The sequence below is a fragment of the Platichthys flesus genome, chromosome 17 (assembly GCF_949316205.1).
Source record: "Platichthys flesus chromosome 17, fPlaFle2.1, whole genome shotgun sequence".
NCBI classification, from domain to species: domain Eukaryota; kingdom Metazoa; phylum Chordata; class Actinopteri; order Pleuronectiformes; family Pleuronectidae; genus Platichthys; species Platichthys flesus.
In genome coordinates this window covers 19,152,399-19,170,307 of record NC_084961.1, presented here as the reverse complement: position 1 = coordinate 19,170,307, position 17,909 = coordinate 19,152,399, and the positions used below count along the sequence as shown (strand labels likewise).

General features: G+C 39.7%; 1 protein-coding gene across 4 annotated transcripts in view; it reads left to right on the top strand.

Annotated features, from left to right (window-relative positions):
* Positions 1 to 17,472, top strand: part of top2b (DNA topoisomerase II beta) — a 36,220-nt gene extending 18,748 nt beyond the window's left edge. For 2 of the 4 annotated variants that reach the window (XM_062409422.1, XM_062409425.1), the window contains 24 exons: positions 1,251 to 1,376; positions 1,469 to 1,579; positions 1,793 to 1,898; positions 2,028 to 2,137; positions 2,512 to 2,604; positions 2,843 to 2,957; positions 3,091 to 3,212; positions 3,493 to 3,641; positions 3,779 to 4,010; positions 4,445 to 4,579; positions 4,777 to 4,977; positions 5,061 to 5,256; positions 5,346 to 5,437; positions 5,702 to 5,857; positions 7,584 to 7,667; positions 8,787 to 8,981; positions 9,060 to 9,195; positions 10,792 to 10,950; positions 12,553 to 12,757; positions 13,039 to 13,121; positions 14,645 to 14,740; positions 15,506 to 15,637; positions 15,732 to 15,817; positions 16,994 to 17,472. In XM_062409422.1, the coding sequence (XP_062265406.1) occupies positions 1,251 to 1,376; positions 1,469 to 1,579; positions 1,793 to 1,898; positions 2,028 to 2,137; positions 2,512 to 2,604; positions 2,843 to 2,957; positions 3,091 to 3,212; positions 3,493 to 3,641; positions 3,779 to 4,010; positions 4,445 to 4,579; positions 4,777 to 4,977; positions 5,061 to 5,256; positions 5,346 to 5,437; positions 5,702 to 5,857; positions 7,584 to 7,667; positions 8,787 to 8,981; positions 9,060 to 9,195; positions 10,792 to 10,950; positions 12,553 to 12,757; positions 13,039 to 13,121; positions 14,645 to 14,740; positions 15,506 to 15,637; positions 15,732 to 15,817; positions 16,994 to 17,176 (3,303 nt within the window). In that variant the 3' untranslated portion in view covers positions 17,177 to 17,472. The remainder of the gene's footprint in view (positions 1 to 1,250; positions 1,377 to 1,468; positions 1,580 to 1,792; positions 1,899 to 2,027; positions 2,138 to 2,511; positions 2,605 to 2,842; positions 2,958 to 3,090; positions 3,213 to 3,492; positions 3,642 to 3,778; positions 4,011 to 4,444; positions 4,580 to 4,776; positions 4,978 to 5,060; positions 5,257 to 5,345; positions 5,438 to 5,701; positions 5,858 to 7,583; positions 7,668 to 8,786; positions 8,982 to 9,059; positions 9,196 to 10,791; positions 10,951 to 12,552; positions 12,758 to 13,038; positions 13,122 to 14,644; positions 14,741 to 15,505; positions 15,638 to 15,731; positions 15,818 to 16,993) is intronic. The other 2 variants (XM_062409423.1, XM_062409424.1) reach the window with 2 other exon arrangements.
* Positions 17,473 to 17,909: the final 437 nt, after the last annotated feature.

Here is a 17,909-nt window from a genome sequence, read left to right as displayed (position 1 = left end):
CTGACTCTGCTGACCCCCCCCCCCCCCACCCTCGCACATAATTTATAACACTACATTATTGGCACTACCACCAATCTTTGCACCTTAAAACCGCACACAACACATTTACTGTATATATTATTTTTTCGATATTGTTGTTTTTTATATTGATGTTTATATTGCTCTATATTGTTGTTTTTATATTGTTGTTTGTAAAGTGCACCAACCACACCAAGGCAATTTTCGCACAGACACACACACACAGAGAGACACACAGACTCACTCGCCCGCTCCTGATACTTCATGACGGCCTGATACGATGATGTTAAAAAAATTATTGTGACTTAGTCAATCACCAACATTTTCGTCTCGTCTCGTCAACGAAAGTTAAAAATAGGTTTAGTCATAGTTTTTATTTTCAAAGATCCGTTTTTGTTACGTCTTCGTCTCGTCTTCGTCATGGAAAAAGGGTCGTTAACGAATATATTTCATCATCGTTTTCGTCAACGAAATTAACACTGATGTGCAGCCTCTGCTATTATCTTACATTCTTTGAGCTTTGCTTGATACCTGAAATCTCATTATTTACCTACATACCACTTTTTCTGTTTTATAATCTTAAGTCTTTTCTTTTTAGTTATTCCTTGAAGGCTACATAGACACTGTTTTTGTTTTATGTTTAAATATGTCTTATAAAGGAGGGTGTGTGGGGTTTATCGTTTGTTTGTGTAGCACAAGACACATTGTGCAGTTAAGAAAGTAGAACCATAAAGAGGCTTATTTCTAAATGATCTAAAGCATAACTCAAAATTCACCACAGAAAACTTCAAGAAACACAAGTAGGAGCTTTTGGAATGACTTCTTCAGTCCCCAGACCTGAACATCACTGAAAATCTGTGGATAGATCTTAAACACACAATGATTCTTCGCTGCTACAAAAAATTATTAACGGCTGTGATATCTAAGCACTGAATTAGTAAAGTGCTGAGACTTCTGTATATGCAGCAATAACCATTTATTATTTATCCTACTTTTAAAGTCTATGAAATAAACATCTGATGATGAAGGGGTTGTGTTTATACGTTCACTTCAAAAACTAGTGGGGAATCTTTGCATGCCTTTGCAGCTTTATGATCCAGCAAATTGCTTTGGTTTTGTCAAATCAATGAGCTGAAAGCAACTTTTCTTTTACATAATTATGTGATTAAATATCATTAGAAATCTTCCCTTTTTGAAGCTCTATTATGACCCATCAACCTTTTTGACAACAGATCATGGAAAATGCTGAGATTAATAACATCATCAAAATCGTTGGCCTTCAATACAAGAAGAGCTATGAGGACCCAGAGTCATTGAGGACCCTACGCTATGGCAGGATCATGATCATGACTGATCAGGTAATCTGCTTCATGCACAGTCCCTCAGATTTAAAACAACTTAAAGCCCATCATCCTGTTGTATGCTTCTAACACCTATACTATTGTGCTAGGATCAAGATGGCTCCCATATCAAAGGTCTGCTCATCAACTTCTTCCATCACAACTGGCCCTCGCTGCTGAAACACACCTTCCTGGAGGAGTTTATCACACCCATCGTCAAAGTAAGAGACCCATAAAGCTTTTTCAGTACAGATGGTAGCTACAGTACAGAATAGACTGGTGATTTTCACTAGACACAGATCATTCGGTTCATTTTTAATGCACAGCAGCCTGGACTGCTCTTTTTATAGGATTCTGTGTGATTAACTATTTGCACAACATATAGATATGCATTGTAAATCTGTAGCTCAGCCATTTTTATTTGTTGTCTGCAGGTGACCAAGAACAAGCAGGAACAGTGCTTCTACAGTATTCCAGAGTTTGATGAGTGGAAGAAACAGACAGAGAACTTTAAAACCTGGCATATAAAGTACTACAAAGGTTTGATACTCACGTCTTTAAACCTATCATTGTAAACTTTGTAAATTATCAGCTTTATTACATAAAATGTTCTCTTCTGTAGTTGTGTGAAAAACTATTCAATTTAATCATGTTACATTTATCTTCCAGGTTTGGGAACAAGTACAAGTAAAGAGGCAAAGGAATACTTTGCTGAAATGGAGAAAAACCGCATCACATTCAGATACACTGGTGTAGAGGACGATGCTGCCATCACTCTGGTGAGTTTAACAACACAACTCCATAATGGTCTGTAGGGGAACTAAATTCTGAAAAACAATATCCAGTGTAAAACAGAAAGAAATATCACCATTAAAACAAACACTTTCAATTTTATAAAACTGAATGAACTTCTCTGAGATTATTAGCCATGCTTTCAAATTTTCTGGCTTTTGAACGTTTGTTGATCTTTAAAGGATAACAGTTAGTCCTCCATGGAAAATTGGAAGATATTTTGAATGAATATTTGTTCAATAACAATTATTATTATTTATCACACTTGTAATGTAGTTGACAAAGTCAAGATAAACCTGCAATATCATCTTTGTTTAGTAATTCCAGGATGACCCTCATAATTGTCATTGTTTTGTTTCAGGCTTTCAGTAAGAAGAAGACAGATGACAGGAAGGAGTGGCTGACTAACTTCATGGAAGACAGACGACAGAGGAGGATGCACGGCCTGCCAGAGGTTTGATGCTTTCTTACAGGCATGATGAAAGGAACAAACATCGTCTGTGACTAAAGATGTTTTAGTTTGATATCTGTGCTGCTTCCTCTGTGGGAATTCTTTTAGATCATTTAGATCCTCACATCCATTTGAAGCAGTGTTCTCAATCCTCTGTAAAATATAATGTAAAATCACACTGGTATCACATTATACCACAGATTTAAGTACATTTATTGATGTTTATTTAATTTATTTTCAGCAATACCTCTATGGAACTCAGGCCAGACACCTCTCCTACAATGACTTCATCAACAAAGAGTTGATTTTGTTCTCCAACTCTGACAATGAGAGATCAATCCCATCTTTGGTTGATGGTTTGTATATTTACTCCATTTACTTAGTTTGTGTTCTGACTTTAGAAAAGAGCTGATGTGTAGTGTACAGATTGTTTTCATTCAGCCATTCTGGTACAGTCTCCCTTTGACGGTGTTTGTGGCATTTTTCTAGGCTTGAAGCCAGGTCAGAGAAAAGTGCTGTTCACCTGCATGAAGAGGAACGACAAGAGGGAAGTGAAGGTAGCACAGCTGGCGGGTTCAGTGGCAGAGATGTCAGCCTACCATCATGGAGAGGTACGGTCAACTCACTGTCTTTCAGACAAATGGCACATTTACTGAATTATAACAATGGTATAGGTGAGTAGTTATTAGGCTAGCTTGAGATTTCTATTGAATGTTCAATCCTAAATATCCAAAGTCCTAAATTGGTTTAAATACTGCGTATTAGGTCTTAAATAGGTTCAGGAAGACTATTTCTGTCACGCTTTAAGATTAGTTTTATTAAGATAAATGTCTTTGTTTGTCAGTTTTCTGTTCACTATTACTGATCACCCACTTTATTTTGTCTGTGTAGCAAGCTCTCATGATGACCATTGTGAACTTGGCCCAGAACTTTGTGGGCAGCAACAACGTGAACATCCTGCAGCCTCTCGGTCAGTTTGGTACTCGCATCAATGGAGGCAAAGATGCTGCCAGCCCTCGTTACATTTTTACAATGCTCAGGTAAAGCGATGATGAATAGACTGGTTAGATTTTTTTAATTTATGTCAAGTAGCTTAGCTGATTCTTGTTACCTAGACAAATGGACAATCCCTTTGGAGGTGGCCAGTCTTCTCATGTTGTCATGTCATTTTTCACAGTCCTCTTGCCAAGCTGTTGTACCCTGGAGTGGACTCCAACCTGCTCAAGTTCCTGTACGATGACAACCAGAAGGTGGAGCCCGAGTGGTACATTCCCATTATTCCATTGGTGCTGGTGAATGGTGCTGAGGGCATCGGGACAGGCTGGGCGTGTAAGATCCCAAACTATGACGTCCGAGAGATCGTCAACAACATCAACCGCATGCTCAACCACCAGGATCCTCTGCCAATGGTAAACTGTTATTACACTCCTGATTGAGTTGGTGTTTTTACCACAAGCAACTTGGTGGATGACGTTGTCTGAGTTTTCTGGTTCTGACATTGAGTAGGCATAGGTGATATGATTCACTGCATAAAAGTTACAATATAAATGTGTCAGATGTCAGAGATGTGTCCCTAACTTAAATGCTGTGGTAGTTTCCCTTTTATTGTATCTGTAAATTTAATCAAAACTACCCATCCCTCATCATGCCTTTTAGAGACATTGGAAGTATTAGATAGCCTATTTAATTCACGAATGGAAAGGAAAGACTTGTCTATATCCAATTTGGCATCACATTTCATAAAACCTGAAAAACAAAAAAGTATGAGAGCCTAAAATGAAATAAAAATTTTTTGTGTGGCAATTTTTAAAACATTTTTGTCTCCTTGTTTGTCCTCATTCAGCTTCCCAGCTACAAAAACTTCAAAGGGGTGATCCATGAGCTGGGTCAGAACCAGTACCTGGTTAGTGGAGAGGTGTCGGTCATAGATAAAAACACCATTGAGATCATAGAGCTTCCTGTCAGGACATGGACACAGGTACACTTCAGCTCCATTACTTGCGCCTCCTGTAATCCATGATATTGCACCTTTTCTTTTCAAGTAGTTTTTAATTTAACTTCTTCTAAAGGAGAAAATGAATTGTGTTATGATCTAAAATGTTTACTATGATATTAAAACCTTTGTGTTCATATATTTGCCTTAGTGTAAATAATTTTGTTTGCACTTGTGTGCAGGCCTATAAGGAGTCTGTGCTGGAGCCCATGCTGCAGGGCACTGACAAAACACCAGCTCTCATCAATGATTATAAGGAGTACCACACAGACACCACAGTCAAGTTTGTGGTCCGCATGTCTGAGGAGAAACTGGCCCAGGCTGAGGCGGCTGGTCTTCACAAAGTCTTCAAGCTGCAGTCCAGCCTCACCTGCAACTCCATGGTAAAGTGTTCAACCATTGCCTGCTTGTTCTAATTCTTTTCTGAGATACCTGAACTAATTTTTCAAAATGACTTTATCCGCAGGTTCTGTTCGACCACATGGGATGTATGAAGAGGTATGATTCAGTCCAAGACATCCTCAAAGAGTTCTTTGATCTCCGCCTGAACTACTACAAATTGAGGAAAGACTGGTTACTGGGCAACCTGGGAGCCGAGGCCTCCAAGTTGTCCAACCAGGCTCGCTTTGTCCTGGAGAAAATTGAAGGAAAAGTTTCAATCGGTAAAAACATTTCCCATCAGCTGTTAATGGAATAGTGTTTGTTTGATTGTGTTACCAGGTCTTTTTACCTTCAATTTGAATGCTTACAGAAAACAAATCGAAGCGTGAACTGATTCGCATGCTGGTCCAGAAAGGTTTTGAATCTGATCCAGTAGCAGCCTGGAGCAAAGCTCAGGAGAAGGTACTGTTGAACTACCTCACACTTGCATCTACATACAGTTATCACATTCACTTAATAAGGATCACTATAAGTAGTGTAAATAGTTATAAATTGCAATGAAAAAGATGACACCTAATGGCTACCTTTGCAACAACTTCTAACACGTGGAAGATTCTCTCACATGAAACAAAGTGCCTTAAAGGACAGTATGTCAGTAAATTAACATTAATCGACAGGGCAGTGGAGTAAGCAGCACGGTATGATGTTTGTGTTCTTCTCTGTCAGGCTCAGGAAGAAGATTACCGTGACGGTAATGATAGTGACAGCTCAGTGGACTCCGGCTCCTCGTCAGGACCAAACTACAACTACATCCTTAACATGCCTCTTTGGTGCCTGACTAAAGAGAAGGTGGAGGAGCTGCTCAAACAGAGGGACCAGAAGGTATGAATCCTTTTTTATATTTCATGTTTGCTTTAATTTTTATCTCACAAGACACCCACAAGACACTTGATGATTGTAATTATAAAGTGTATGTTTGTATTTATTTGTTTATCAGTGGATTGCCAAATAGCAGAGGTGTGGACTCGAGTCACATGACTTGGACTCGAGTCATGAATTTGATGAATTTAGACTCGACTTGACAAAATGTAAAGAGACTTGCAACTCGACTTGGACTTCAAAATCAATGACTCGTGACTTCACTTGGACTTGAGCCGTTTGACTTGATAAGACTTGCTCCTTTCCCCAAAACACAAAGATTAAAAAGTATGTTATTAAGGAGCGCTCTGTATCTGTCATCGTGTTTGTGTGCGTCTGTGTGTGTGTGCAGCGCCGCCGCTCCCAAAACGCGCACTACGCGCTGTGCGTCGGGCACCAAGTCCTGAGGGGGCACCAAAAAAAAGCAACTGAAAAATTATCATAGTTATTATAATTATGTAGCCTAGCTTTTGGTTGTATCATAAGTCCGGCTTCAGCCGACAAAGGACACGAGAGCAGGTCATGCGCTCGGGACAGCACACCCGTTTATTCTCCGTTCATTTTACAACTTCACTCATCACAGCACCCACTTCCTTTAAAACCCCCTTTCAAAATAAGAGTCACTACCAACAACCCACTTAAAACCGGAAATACAAATCAACCCTCAACAATAACGTCATTAAATAAATTAGCTTACAATTATAATGCCGATATTATTTCAGTATAGAAATATTAGGTACCTTTTAGCCATGTATATCACAAAAAAGGCAGAACAAGAGATATATTAAATTGCTCAAAAAAAGTTAAAGAAGATTGACTATTCTTGTTTGTACTTATTGATGATTATTTAATGTAATCATAGAGGAGTAATGCTTAGGGCACCAAAATGGCTCGCAGCGGCACTGGGTGGAATCATACTACGTCCACATCGTGCACAAATGACTGACAGACCTTTGGCCAATTTGGTCTTTTGCAAATGCAATTCAGCATAGGGCCCTGACATATAAAAGGCACAACCCTGTTCATTGTTATGTTCAAGTATTTGTTATGTTTCTCACATGTACACACACACAGACAATATGAGGTGAGATAAATGAGATGAGATAAACACAGGACAGGACAGAAACTGCTGTGGAACTAGTTAAAATGCAAAATACAATGTTAGCACTTTTGTACAAATAATTACAGTTGCACTTGTTTTTTCAAATGTGTTCATTCTGTAGGAGTGGTTTAAAATGAAGAATATTCTTGCAAAATATGAGTTAAATGTTAAAAATGACTAGTTAATAGTGCAATGTTGGCACAATTTTTTCTGTAATTTCAATTGCACTTGTTTTAATAAATAAATAAATAAATACAGATTTTAAAAGCATACATGATCTGTGTAAATATATTATTACTCAGTGATCAAAAGGACTCGAAAAGACTCGAAACTCAAACTGCAGGACTTGGACTTGACTTGAGACTTGTCAGTCTTGACTTTGGACTTGACTCGGGACTTGCCTGTCTTGACTTGGGACTTGACTCGGGACTTGAGGGCAAAGACTTGAGACTTACTTGGGACTTGCAAAAAAATGACTTGGTCCCACCTCTGCCAAATAGTAATCAGCCCCCAGCTCAATAGGTGTTAAGTGTTTTGTTCAGTTGGTTCGATGTCGATGAACAAAGAGAATGTGTTTGTTGTTGGCAGAGAGGAGAACTGAGCGATATCCAGAAGAAATCCTCTGATGATTTGTGGAAGGAGGACTTGGCAGTCTTCATAGAGGAACTGGATGTAAGATTTGTTTTTGCCTCTTATTGTCCACTTTCACACTGCTGTTAGAAGTCAATGGTTGTTAAATTGTTAATTCAGATTTTAAGATGGTAATAAAACTAACCGAAAGTCAATATCATGTACATTTTCACGTCAAACGATCATCACCATCAGTAAAACATAATTTTATACTCTAGCAGATTTCTTTTTATTTCACCCTTTTTCAACAGGCGTTGTTGAATAAGCAATACAATTCACCCTATTTCACCTTCAGGGCTCAATGATCAACAAATCTGTAAAAAATTAAAGAAGACATTTAGAGAAAGAAGTGGTTTTGTAACCGTTGGACAGAGCCATGCTAGTTGTGGCTAATATGACCGGCTTGTAGTTGTAGCGTCCTATTTAACTGATGAGATGTCAGTGTTTCATTGAACTTCACACCTGAAGCAAATAAAGAAATTCCCCCAAATGTAAACTACCTTTTGCTTTAACCTGCTGTCAATCCAACATACTCAAAGCAAATTCAAAATTCAATGTCCACTAGGGTCTGCTTTGGACCTTGTGATATAAATGTCATCCGCCCATGTTCAGTAGGGTATGAATGAAGCCTGCTGCAGACATCCGCATGCAACCAAAAAATGTTGACCTTGCTAACTGGTGGCACAATTTAGTATATGGGTTTTTCACAAATATTGGTTGCAGTTCTTTAAAAATACATGTCAATCAATGCGAAGGGTTTATGTTTCAAGTGCATCTCTTTAATCACAAATCTTATATGTCAGGAGAGACATGGCTGAAACCCGTAATATAAATACTAAAGTCAACCTGTCACATTATACGTCGACAGCACATGCTACAGTTACAGTATATTCACCTACTGGAATAGAACATGGGTTTGGGTACACAAAGCTAGACCTTAATTTTAGTATGAACAGTGAGGCATTTTCGTTTGACTGTAACAAGTATGCAACTCCAAGGGGACACAGAATGCATAAAGGATGGTCAACCCTACTGAACCAGTGTTTCATACTGTTTTCAAAAGGCTTCCAGCAGTTCAGAAGAATAAATTCCAGTCACGTTATGCTGTTAAGATATATTTTTAAAGTCTTCTTCTAAATATTGCTTTGTGATATCTTTCAGAAAGTGGAGGCTCAAGAGCGAGAGGACCAGAGTTTAGGAAAGGCCGTCAAACTGGTGAAGGGTAAAGTTGGCAAACCTAAAGCGAAGAAGCTGAACCTGGAGGAGACCATGCCGTCACCGTATGGCCGCAGAGTGGCGCCTCCGACCACACCACTCAAATCTGACGCTGCCAAGAAACTGACCAAAAAGAAGAAGGTAACATCTGCTGATGTAATTCACAGCTGAAGAGAGTAATGTCAGGATGGTTTTAACAAGTTGTTTTTTCTGTGTCAGGGTGACGCAGATCTGACGATGAAGTCGGAGTTTGATGATGAGGGTTTGGCTGCAGAGGGAGCAATGGGAGCAACGGGAGAAAATTCTGGTCCCAAACCAAAGGCTCCACGTGTCAAGAAAGAGAAAAAAGAACCTGGTCAGCACCTTCCTCATCTGTTACATCTAACATGTTCACATTATTCTCTTTTTGCTCGACCTGAATTTATCTTTTGTGTTTCCATCCAAATATGTATATTTAAAAGGCCAAATATGGAAAAGGCTAGATTTTTCTCACTTACAATGTTCTTGAGGTGAAATTACTCAAGGTTGAGGAACTTTAACTTTCACCTTCACACAGGGGCCCTCATTACAAGTCACGCCACTTCTCACGCAAACGTTGGGATATATAAAAACTAAATTGATGGGAAAATGTGTGTATTTCCATGCAAACTCTGACCCATGCATACAGATGTTTTGGAGACGGGAAAGGGGCGATGCAAACTTGAGGTGGTGAACCGAAGCCAGATTATTGATCCCCTTCGTCATTTACATTTAAACCAACAGCTTTCGTAATTATGTTCAGATTCCATTAAACAACGGAGTTACAGCGCCGAGTCATTAATAGGTTTTAATAATATCTTCTAACACTGCATGTATTAAATTGCTGCAGTGAACTGGACTGTGCCATCAGGCGCACAGATCTCACTGGAGATCACTTCCAAGAAATTAAGAAACTCTCCAAATAATATCCCAGAGTGGAGGTTAGGATCCACTGATATGAGGTAATTGGTCCAATTCTCTGAATAAATAACTATTGCCGTAACACTGGTAGTTGATTCTGCGTGACGAATGCACACGAATGAAAGAATGAGGAGGAAACAAGGATTCAGCGATGTCTGACCAGCTGATATACAGTAGACTCTATTGATCTGTGATCCTTGTGCTGACCTGAGTCCAGTATCACACAGATCGACCGACGAAATCAAACCATCCCAGTACAAACACAAGCATATAATAATAATCTGTTAAATTCTATAGATTGGGGAAATCACAGGACAACATAATCCTGCAGTTTTGTATCATTAAAATATGAACCAACAATACAACCATGAATGTGGCTGAGGGGGTAGAGTGTTCGTCCTCCAACCAGAAGGTCGCTGGTTCAATCCTCAGTCTTCCCCATCTGCAAGTTGAATACTTTAACTGTAAATCGCTTTGGATAAATCCGTCCGCCAAATGTAATGTCCAACAAGTTCCCTCAAATTCTATTTTTTGCATCCACCTTTGAATTGGATTTAAAAAAAATAATTCATGCTCTGTCAGAAAGTTAAGCTTCCTCTTCTCATCACTTGAAGCTGAATGAAATACATGATCGTAAGTTTGCCACCTAAATCATAACCATTCCAATGAAAAACAAAACAAATGAATGTGAACCAGTTAATTTTTATCTGTTTCAACTTTGTACTATGTCTTTGTAAGTCTGAACTGGCTCATCACTGGTTATACGTTGTTTTGGATGTGTTGTATCAGTAGATAAATAATGAATCATTGTAGACTAATATTTGTGAAACACAACTTTCCAGACATGATTCAGCGTTGGCTCTGGGTCCGTCTGCTTTGAGAATAGTTTGTGCCCAAAGCCTCTTTGATGCTTTGGAGTGCAATGAGAGAACTAATCCAATATTTAGCAGGGAGCGCCTCAGTGACAATACTGACAGTTAACATTCTGGTTCTGTATCACACTGTGTTGCAGCAGCTCCTAGGGCAAGAAAACCGCCAACACCCAAAGGAACCCCCGCCAAGAAGGTGAAGAAGAGAAACCCCTGGTCTGAGGATGAGTCCAACTCTGAAAGTGACCTGGAGAACAGCGAGCCGCTCATTCCCAGAGAGACCAAGTCCTTCAGGGCATCAGGTAAGGTGGGGCCCTCAGGAGCACCAACTATCGTTAAATCTGGTGCTGAACTGTGACAGTTAATTGATATTAACGGAACGTTTATCAGAAACTATATTGATAATCAAATCACCAAAGGATTCTTTTGAGTTGTTCTGCCTGAGGGAATTTGATCACTTCCTGGTTACATTCAGAAAGTTAACGAAGCGTGTTGGGTGTTTGGGCTGTTGGTCTAAGTCGATCAATCCTGAGACAAATCTTTGGACTCCGGTAAACATGTTTTTCTGCAGTTTATAAAACACACACTTGTCTCTCTTGTGAGGACACTCATTGACATAATGTATTCCCTTAAGCCTGAAACATGCTTCTGCGTTTTCACGGGCCCGTAAGCACAAGAGCCCTTCCGGGTCCCTTACGTGCTTTTGTATCCCTCCTTTACGGCAAAGCTCAGCAAGCTCACTCAGCCCGCAAGGCTGTGATTGGTCTGCTCTACATCGCTTCTGGAGCTGCATTTCCGGTTTCATGCCCCATAATACCGGCAGAAATCACGGAAGATTTAGAAGAACGAATATGGACCAAATAGAAGAGCACTTGGCAGAAGATATACGATAGTGTGATCACTTGTATAACCTGTCACTGACTTGTTTTGTCCGCCAGAAAAAGGCTACGAGGAGCCGCAGTGGCTATGTAAATAAACAATCGACGAAGAAGAAAGAAGGCGTCTCTAAGGTCGTCTTCGACAAAAAGCATTACTCCGCCTAGTGTTCTGGTGCGGAATTGCTTTGTAAGACGCGCAACGGTTGGGGAAGCATGAATGAAAAGTGGTCTTGCGCCACAGCGGCGTGAAAAGACGCAGACGCAGTCGCAGAAGCATGTTTCAGGCTTAACCCCTTACCCTAACCTTAACCATCACAACTAAATGCCTAAGCCTAACACTAACCTTAAGCTTATTGGTTAAAAACAACCCTCATTCAGCCCTTTGAATTGGTCTGCATAACTATAGAAGGACATGCTCATGCTCATGCACAAACACACACACACACACACACCAACACGCACACAATGGTCTTCACAAAGTTATCTTTACACACACAATGCAACTGTGGCTCAGGAGGTAGAATAGGAGGTCGGCAGTTCAATACCAAGCACCTGCCTATATACAAAAATATATATATTGGGAAGAAATGGTGTATTTCCTCTGTTCATTCATTGCATATTGCTTCTTGCATATATCTGTCTATCATCTGTCAGTCTTTCTATCATTCATCTCTCCTCGGTGTCTCCATCAAACAAACCATGAAACTCACATGAGTGTTTCTTGATGACCATAAACTCAAACTGAAGTTTATCTGTACTTGCTCCTTCATACACTGTCACTACTCCACCAAATGTGGACGAATCCATGACTGAAAATGATCCCCAACAAATGCAGTGTTCCTCCCTGTTTAGAATACGAAGTCAGTCAGCTCTGGTTACCCCAGGCTGATTATCCTCTGCCGGCTTCAAGTGTCTGAGGGTCGTCTGATGCAACCCAGCTGAAACAGAGCTAATGCTTGTACGAGGCAGTGGAACCGGCTGCAGTAACACTGTGGTGTGACGCACTCTCTGCTGTTTGTCTTTCAGCCTCCAAGCCAAAATACACGTTTGACTTCTCGGAGGAGGAGGAGGCCGAGGAAGAGGAGAACAGAGACGACAATGTGGCTTCGTCTCCGGTGAGGTCGTTTAAAGATACCTTCCCTTCGTCTGACACCAAGGGACGCTTCGACGACAATGAAGAAGAAGAAGATGAAGATGAAGACTCTTACCCTCCTCCCGTAAAAAAGCCCACGTAAGAACAAAACCATGGTTCAGGCGCTTATTCAAATATGAGGGCAAAATAATTTACAAGTGAGGCGGGACTGGCGACATTGTGTTGACATGGAGACTGGCAGTTGGATTGCACTGTTACATGTTAAACCTTTCGTGGTGCTTCTGTAATCTCTATGACGCTGGTTACATCCAGCCTGGCATCTTTGTTGTATGTCGACCTCCCTCTCTCCCCTCACATCCTGTCCCCTCCCCACTCTCTTCTCATCATTAAGGCTGCTTTTGGTTTGTTTGCTTTTGAAGGTCTGCGCCTGTATCTAAAGAGAAGGAGACAACCAGCATCTTCTCCTCCAAGTCGACCTTCTCTGAAAAAAGCAATGACAGTGGTGAGTAGAGGCTCCGTTTCTGTGTGCAGTCGTACTTACCTTCTGTGGAAAATGCAGAGTGAATCCAATCATTTCAAACTGTTTCGTTACTAGGAAGTACAGGTTAATAAACTAATCTGTTCTAAAATGAGTGTTCTAAAAATGTAAGTCGCTTTGGATAAAAGCGTCAGCTAAATGACATGTTGATGTTGTTGATGTAATCTTCAACTTATTTTAGCTTTAAATAGACATTTAAACAGTGTGGACCTTTTTTTGGTACTTAAGCTTGGGGGCACTGTCTGAGGGACTCGCTAGAAACCGACTTGAAAACATGCAAGCCTAGCTACGTCAATGTTACAAACAACCCATAATGCAATACTAGAAATTAAGTTACACTGGTTTTGAAAAATGGCTCAATGTGGCTTTTATGCCGCCACTCTACTATAAAGGCCCTGGTTGATGGAGTTCTGCTGGGACGTCATTTTTCTGGCAGGTTCCTTGATCTCTGCAGAACAAACTCTGACACGTTTACCGTCAGTTTCTTGGTCTCTCTGACCAAGGTCCTTCTTTTTCCTGCATAGTGAGTTTGACTGGACAGCTAACGTTCTGGAGAGTCCTGCTGTTTCCAGACAGATCACTGTGCCCCCGAGATATAAATCATTGACAAAATCATTTTCACTGTTATTATGGGTCTTTGTTGGTTGATGAGCGAAAGTTGCATTTTAATCCAGTTTAAAGTAGGCACAGGATGTGAATATAGTTCCTGAAGTCACTAGTACCTCTTTTATCCTAAAATATGTTGGTATATGCAGGTTGTTTTTTTAATGTGGATAAAGCTGCCAAAAATATGATTGACTCCTTTCCCATTACCATTAGAGGAGTTTGCCTTTCTGTTCTCCGATGTCACAGACGTACAGAAAACTGAGGCGCTCGCTCACTTCACTGTCTCGACAAATAAGTGTGTTCACCCAGTGTCTTGTTTCCATCAGTTGCGATTGGAGCCGATCAGAATGCAGAATCACAGACACAGGAGTAATTATACATTATAATCATTCCCTTAGCAGATAATAGCCAGATGTTAGTGGATGTTACATGTTTTTTTAACCAGTGGGAAAGAGACTTATGTGGGTTAAAGACAAGTTCATTTTCCGGTAGCACTTACAGGATAAGATATTAAAAAACATATTTCAATATGACACAAACAAAAAAATGTCAATTCCGTTGGAAATAAAAACATTTTTATGAAGTGACATATTCTAACTTGTAGTAAAGTGTTAAACTAAAACAGTGGCTGCATCTTCTGGCACTGAACCATTCAGCCATTTAAGAAACCTGTTACGCAATAAGTTGTGAGTGTTTCAGGACAACAGCAGCATCTGTAATGAAGCCACAGTTACGTAAATGTTATGTTATAATTCTAAGTCAAAGCAGATGTAAGGGGAAGCATCCTGTTTACATCAAGCCAACAGAGCATTACTGGCCATGATAAGAAAGTGTCATTAATGAATGGCTTTGTTACGTTGTCTTGTGTCTGCGTTTTGTAGATCGGTCCAAGTCAGACAGTGAAGACGACAACGGCCCTGTGTTCTCAACCTACTCCAGCAGCTCTGCCTTTGACAAACTACTGCCGTCAAAGAAAGGTAATGTTGACTGACGTCCAGCAGAGGGAGCTCTAATGCAGCATCACAGCTGCTGCACAGTGACACCAGAAAGAGATAACTGACATATGCCCTATGAGACAAATTGTGATCTGTGAATATGGGCTATACAAATTAAATTTGATTGATTGATTGACATGTTCATCAGTTCACTAGTAGTGGAAATAGAAAATCCATTTTATGTACATAGTGATATTAATATAACGAACAAAATAGAAAGGGTGAGGAAACGATCCGCCAGCATATAGGTTCTAAGTGAAGGGGTCAAGGCTGTGTCAATCAATCAATCAATCAATCAATCAAATTGTATTTATTATTCACAAATCACAATTTGTCTCATAGGGCTTTAACATGGTGTGACATCCTCTGTCCTTAACCGTCAGCAAGAGTAAGGAAAAACTACTAAAAATCTTTTATCAGGGTATAAATACATAGAAACCTCAGAGAGAGCCACATGTGAGGGATCCCTCTCCAAGGATGGACAGAAGTGCAATAGATGTCAAGTGTAGGAAAACATCATCAAGATTAAGGTTTTAGCAGCAATGATGAGGGTAAACTTTATGAAGGATAACTTCAATACTATATGTCAAGCAGTCCTGCTGCAATCATAGTCTATGGTCAGCAGCCAGCAAGATTATGATCCACCATCAAGATCGGATGCCACTATAGTCAACAGTCATTGTCCACTGCCGCCAGTTAGGATCCTTGCAATGATTTAATGAGCAGCTTGTTATTTGTAATCTACAGCAACTAAGAAACCTTCCGATGCAGCTCCCAAACCTAAGAAGACACCAGCACCAAAAGCAAAGAAGCCAGATAAATCCATATGGGACTCTGACTCGGACACCGGGTCCAAAAAGCCATCACCAGCTCTCAAAGGTACACTGAAGATTCGACCAGTATCACAGTAAAGAGATGTTTATCCTTGTGAGTTTTTGGTCACCTTTTGTCATGGTTGGTTGACTCTTTGCAGGTAAAGGTCGAGGGAGGAAGAGGAAGGGCTCGGCCTCTGAAGACGATTACAGTCCAATGAAGAAAATGAACGCACCTGCCAGCAGAGTGAGTCTTTCCCTGTGTTATTTTAAATACTATGGTTCCTGTGTATCCATGTGTACAGAAAACAGTGACATTAGACGGCTCACTTCATGCATGTCCATTGTTTTTTAACGTTTTTTTTACATTGTCGGCTATTTATCAGTTTTACGTTTAATAAACACTGCTAGATCAATCAATCAAATTTTATTTGTATAGCCCATATTCACAAATTACAATTCATCTCATAGGGCTTTAACAGGGTGTGACATCCTCTGTCCTTAACCCTCAGCAAGAGTAAGGAAAAACTACTAAAAACCCTTTTAACAGGGTAAAAATATGTAGAAACCTCAGAGAGAGCCACATATATCTTATTACAAGTTAACAGTTGCATTCAGTGTAACTGCTCCACATCAGCGACATTCTCAGACGTTTGCCTCACTGAACATTAGACCACAATGTTCCTCTCTGGTATGCGATGGATTGTTGATATAGACTTTTTTGTGCATCAGTTGGACTGGAATGCATGTCTAAGGATTTGAGGTCATTTTTGTGTTCTCAGTTGGACAGAGATTTATATTTTTTTTGACCAGAGGGGGAAATATCTGTTCAACAATAATCTGCATTAGTGTAGACAACGCCTAAGACCATTGGTTCACCTTGGAAAACTGTAGCTAATCTAAAAGAGCAGTATAAGGCTTTACATCTGGGATTTACATCTATTGAGTCAATAATTATATGATTAACACACACACAAGCTAAATTAGCAATCTGATTAAATAATTCAATGTAGACTTCCGTTACCCGACATTTCATGTTGGTCCATTCCTCAGACACATTTGGCCAGAAAGTTAGTGGTCGAATGTTCTTTACCTTTTTCATTTCATCCTACTGCTCAACCACAGTTCAGAATAAAACATTGTAATTTTCCTAAACTACATTTATTTGACATTTAAAGATGTGTGATCGGTTTAAAAAATATGAGTAATAGTTATAAAGTACCCACAAGCATATGGAATAGGAAAACTATCTCTGCTACAACAGTAAAATGCATTTAAACTCAGGTAATTATAATCTGATGATTAAATACAAGATAATATTACTCTCACAAAATTTACAGTATTTTTTACATTTGATTCTTTGATCAATCTTGTAAATGAAATGCAGGTTATATTTTCAATGGTAAATCTAATAACTCCTCAGTCTTCGCAGAAACCCCAGAAACCTCCATCTGATGATGAGGAGGACGAGGACGACAACGACAACAGCCTGAGTGCGATGAGTGCGAAATCCCGTGATCGGCCGGGTCGGGCCAAGAAAGAAGTGAAGTACTTCCACGAGTCGGACATCGAGGAAGATGACGACGACGACAACATGTTCGATTAAAGCAAACTTCAGTTACTTTCAAAACCCACTCCTCCTTCTGTGCTACCACAGACTTTTGTACATTTCCTGTTTCATTTTATTTACATTAATGGTGATGTTTAATGATTTTTATTGTGTCTGTGTTTTACACTTTTTATTATACATATACAGGTTTCTTTTTTATGCTCATTGAAATGTTCTGTATTTGTCCCAAGTGGCTTTTAGATGTGTAGGACGCTGTGCTTCAGCACATTTTAATTGTTAAAATACTATGTAACTTTTTGAACATGAAGTTGAAAGTAAACAATGAAATGTCATGTTTTTTCTGGCCTGATTCTTTTATTCATCACCTGTTGCAAATAGAGGAGCTCACTTTCATTCTAACATACACGTTGTGCTTGTTGCTCAAGTGGTTAAGTGGGGAAAACACTGCTGATAGGCGATGGCAACATGGATGCTAATATTAACATCACAAATATGTGTCTGGAAAACAAGCTAGAAGGTGGATAACATCCTGCCAGAGAGAAATAATGGTAGCGTTAAAAGATGAGGCCATTAGGAACATCAAAAATGTTCAAGTGTATATAACTCAGAATGGAAACTACACAACTAAAAATACAACATAAAAACCTCTCATTTAAGCGGCTTTGACGATAATAACCCAAATTCATGATAGATTGAGTTACCATGGAAACTCATGTTTCCAGCACATTTCCCACTTTGGTAATACAAGGTCTTATTATTTTTTAAGGAA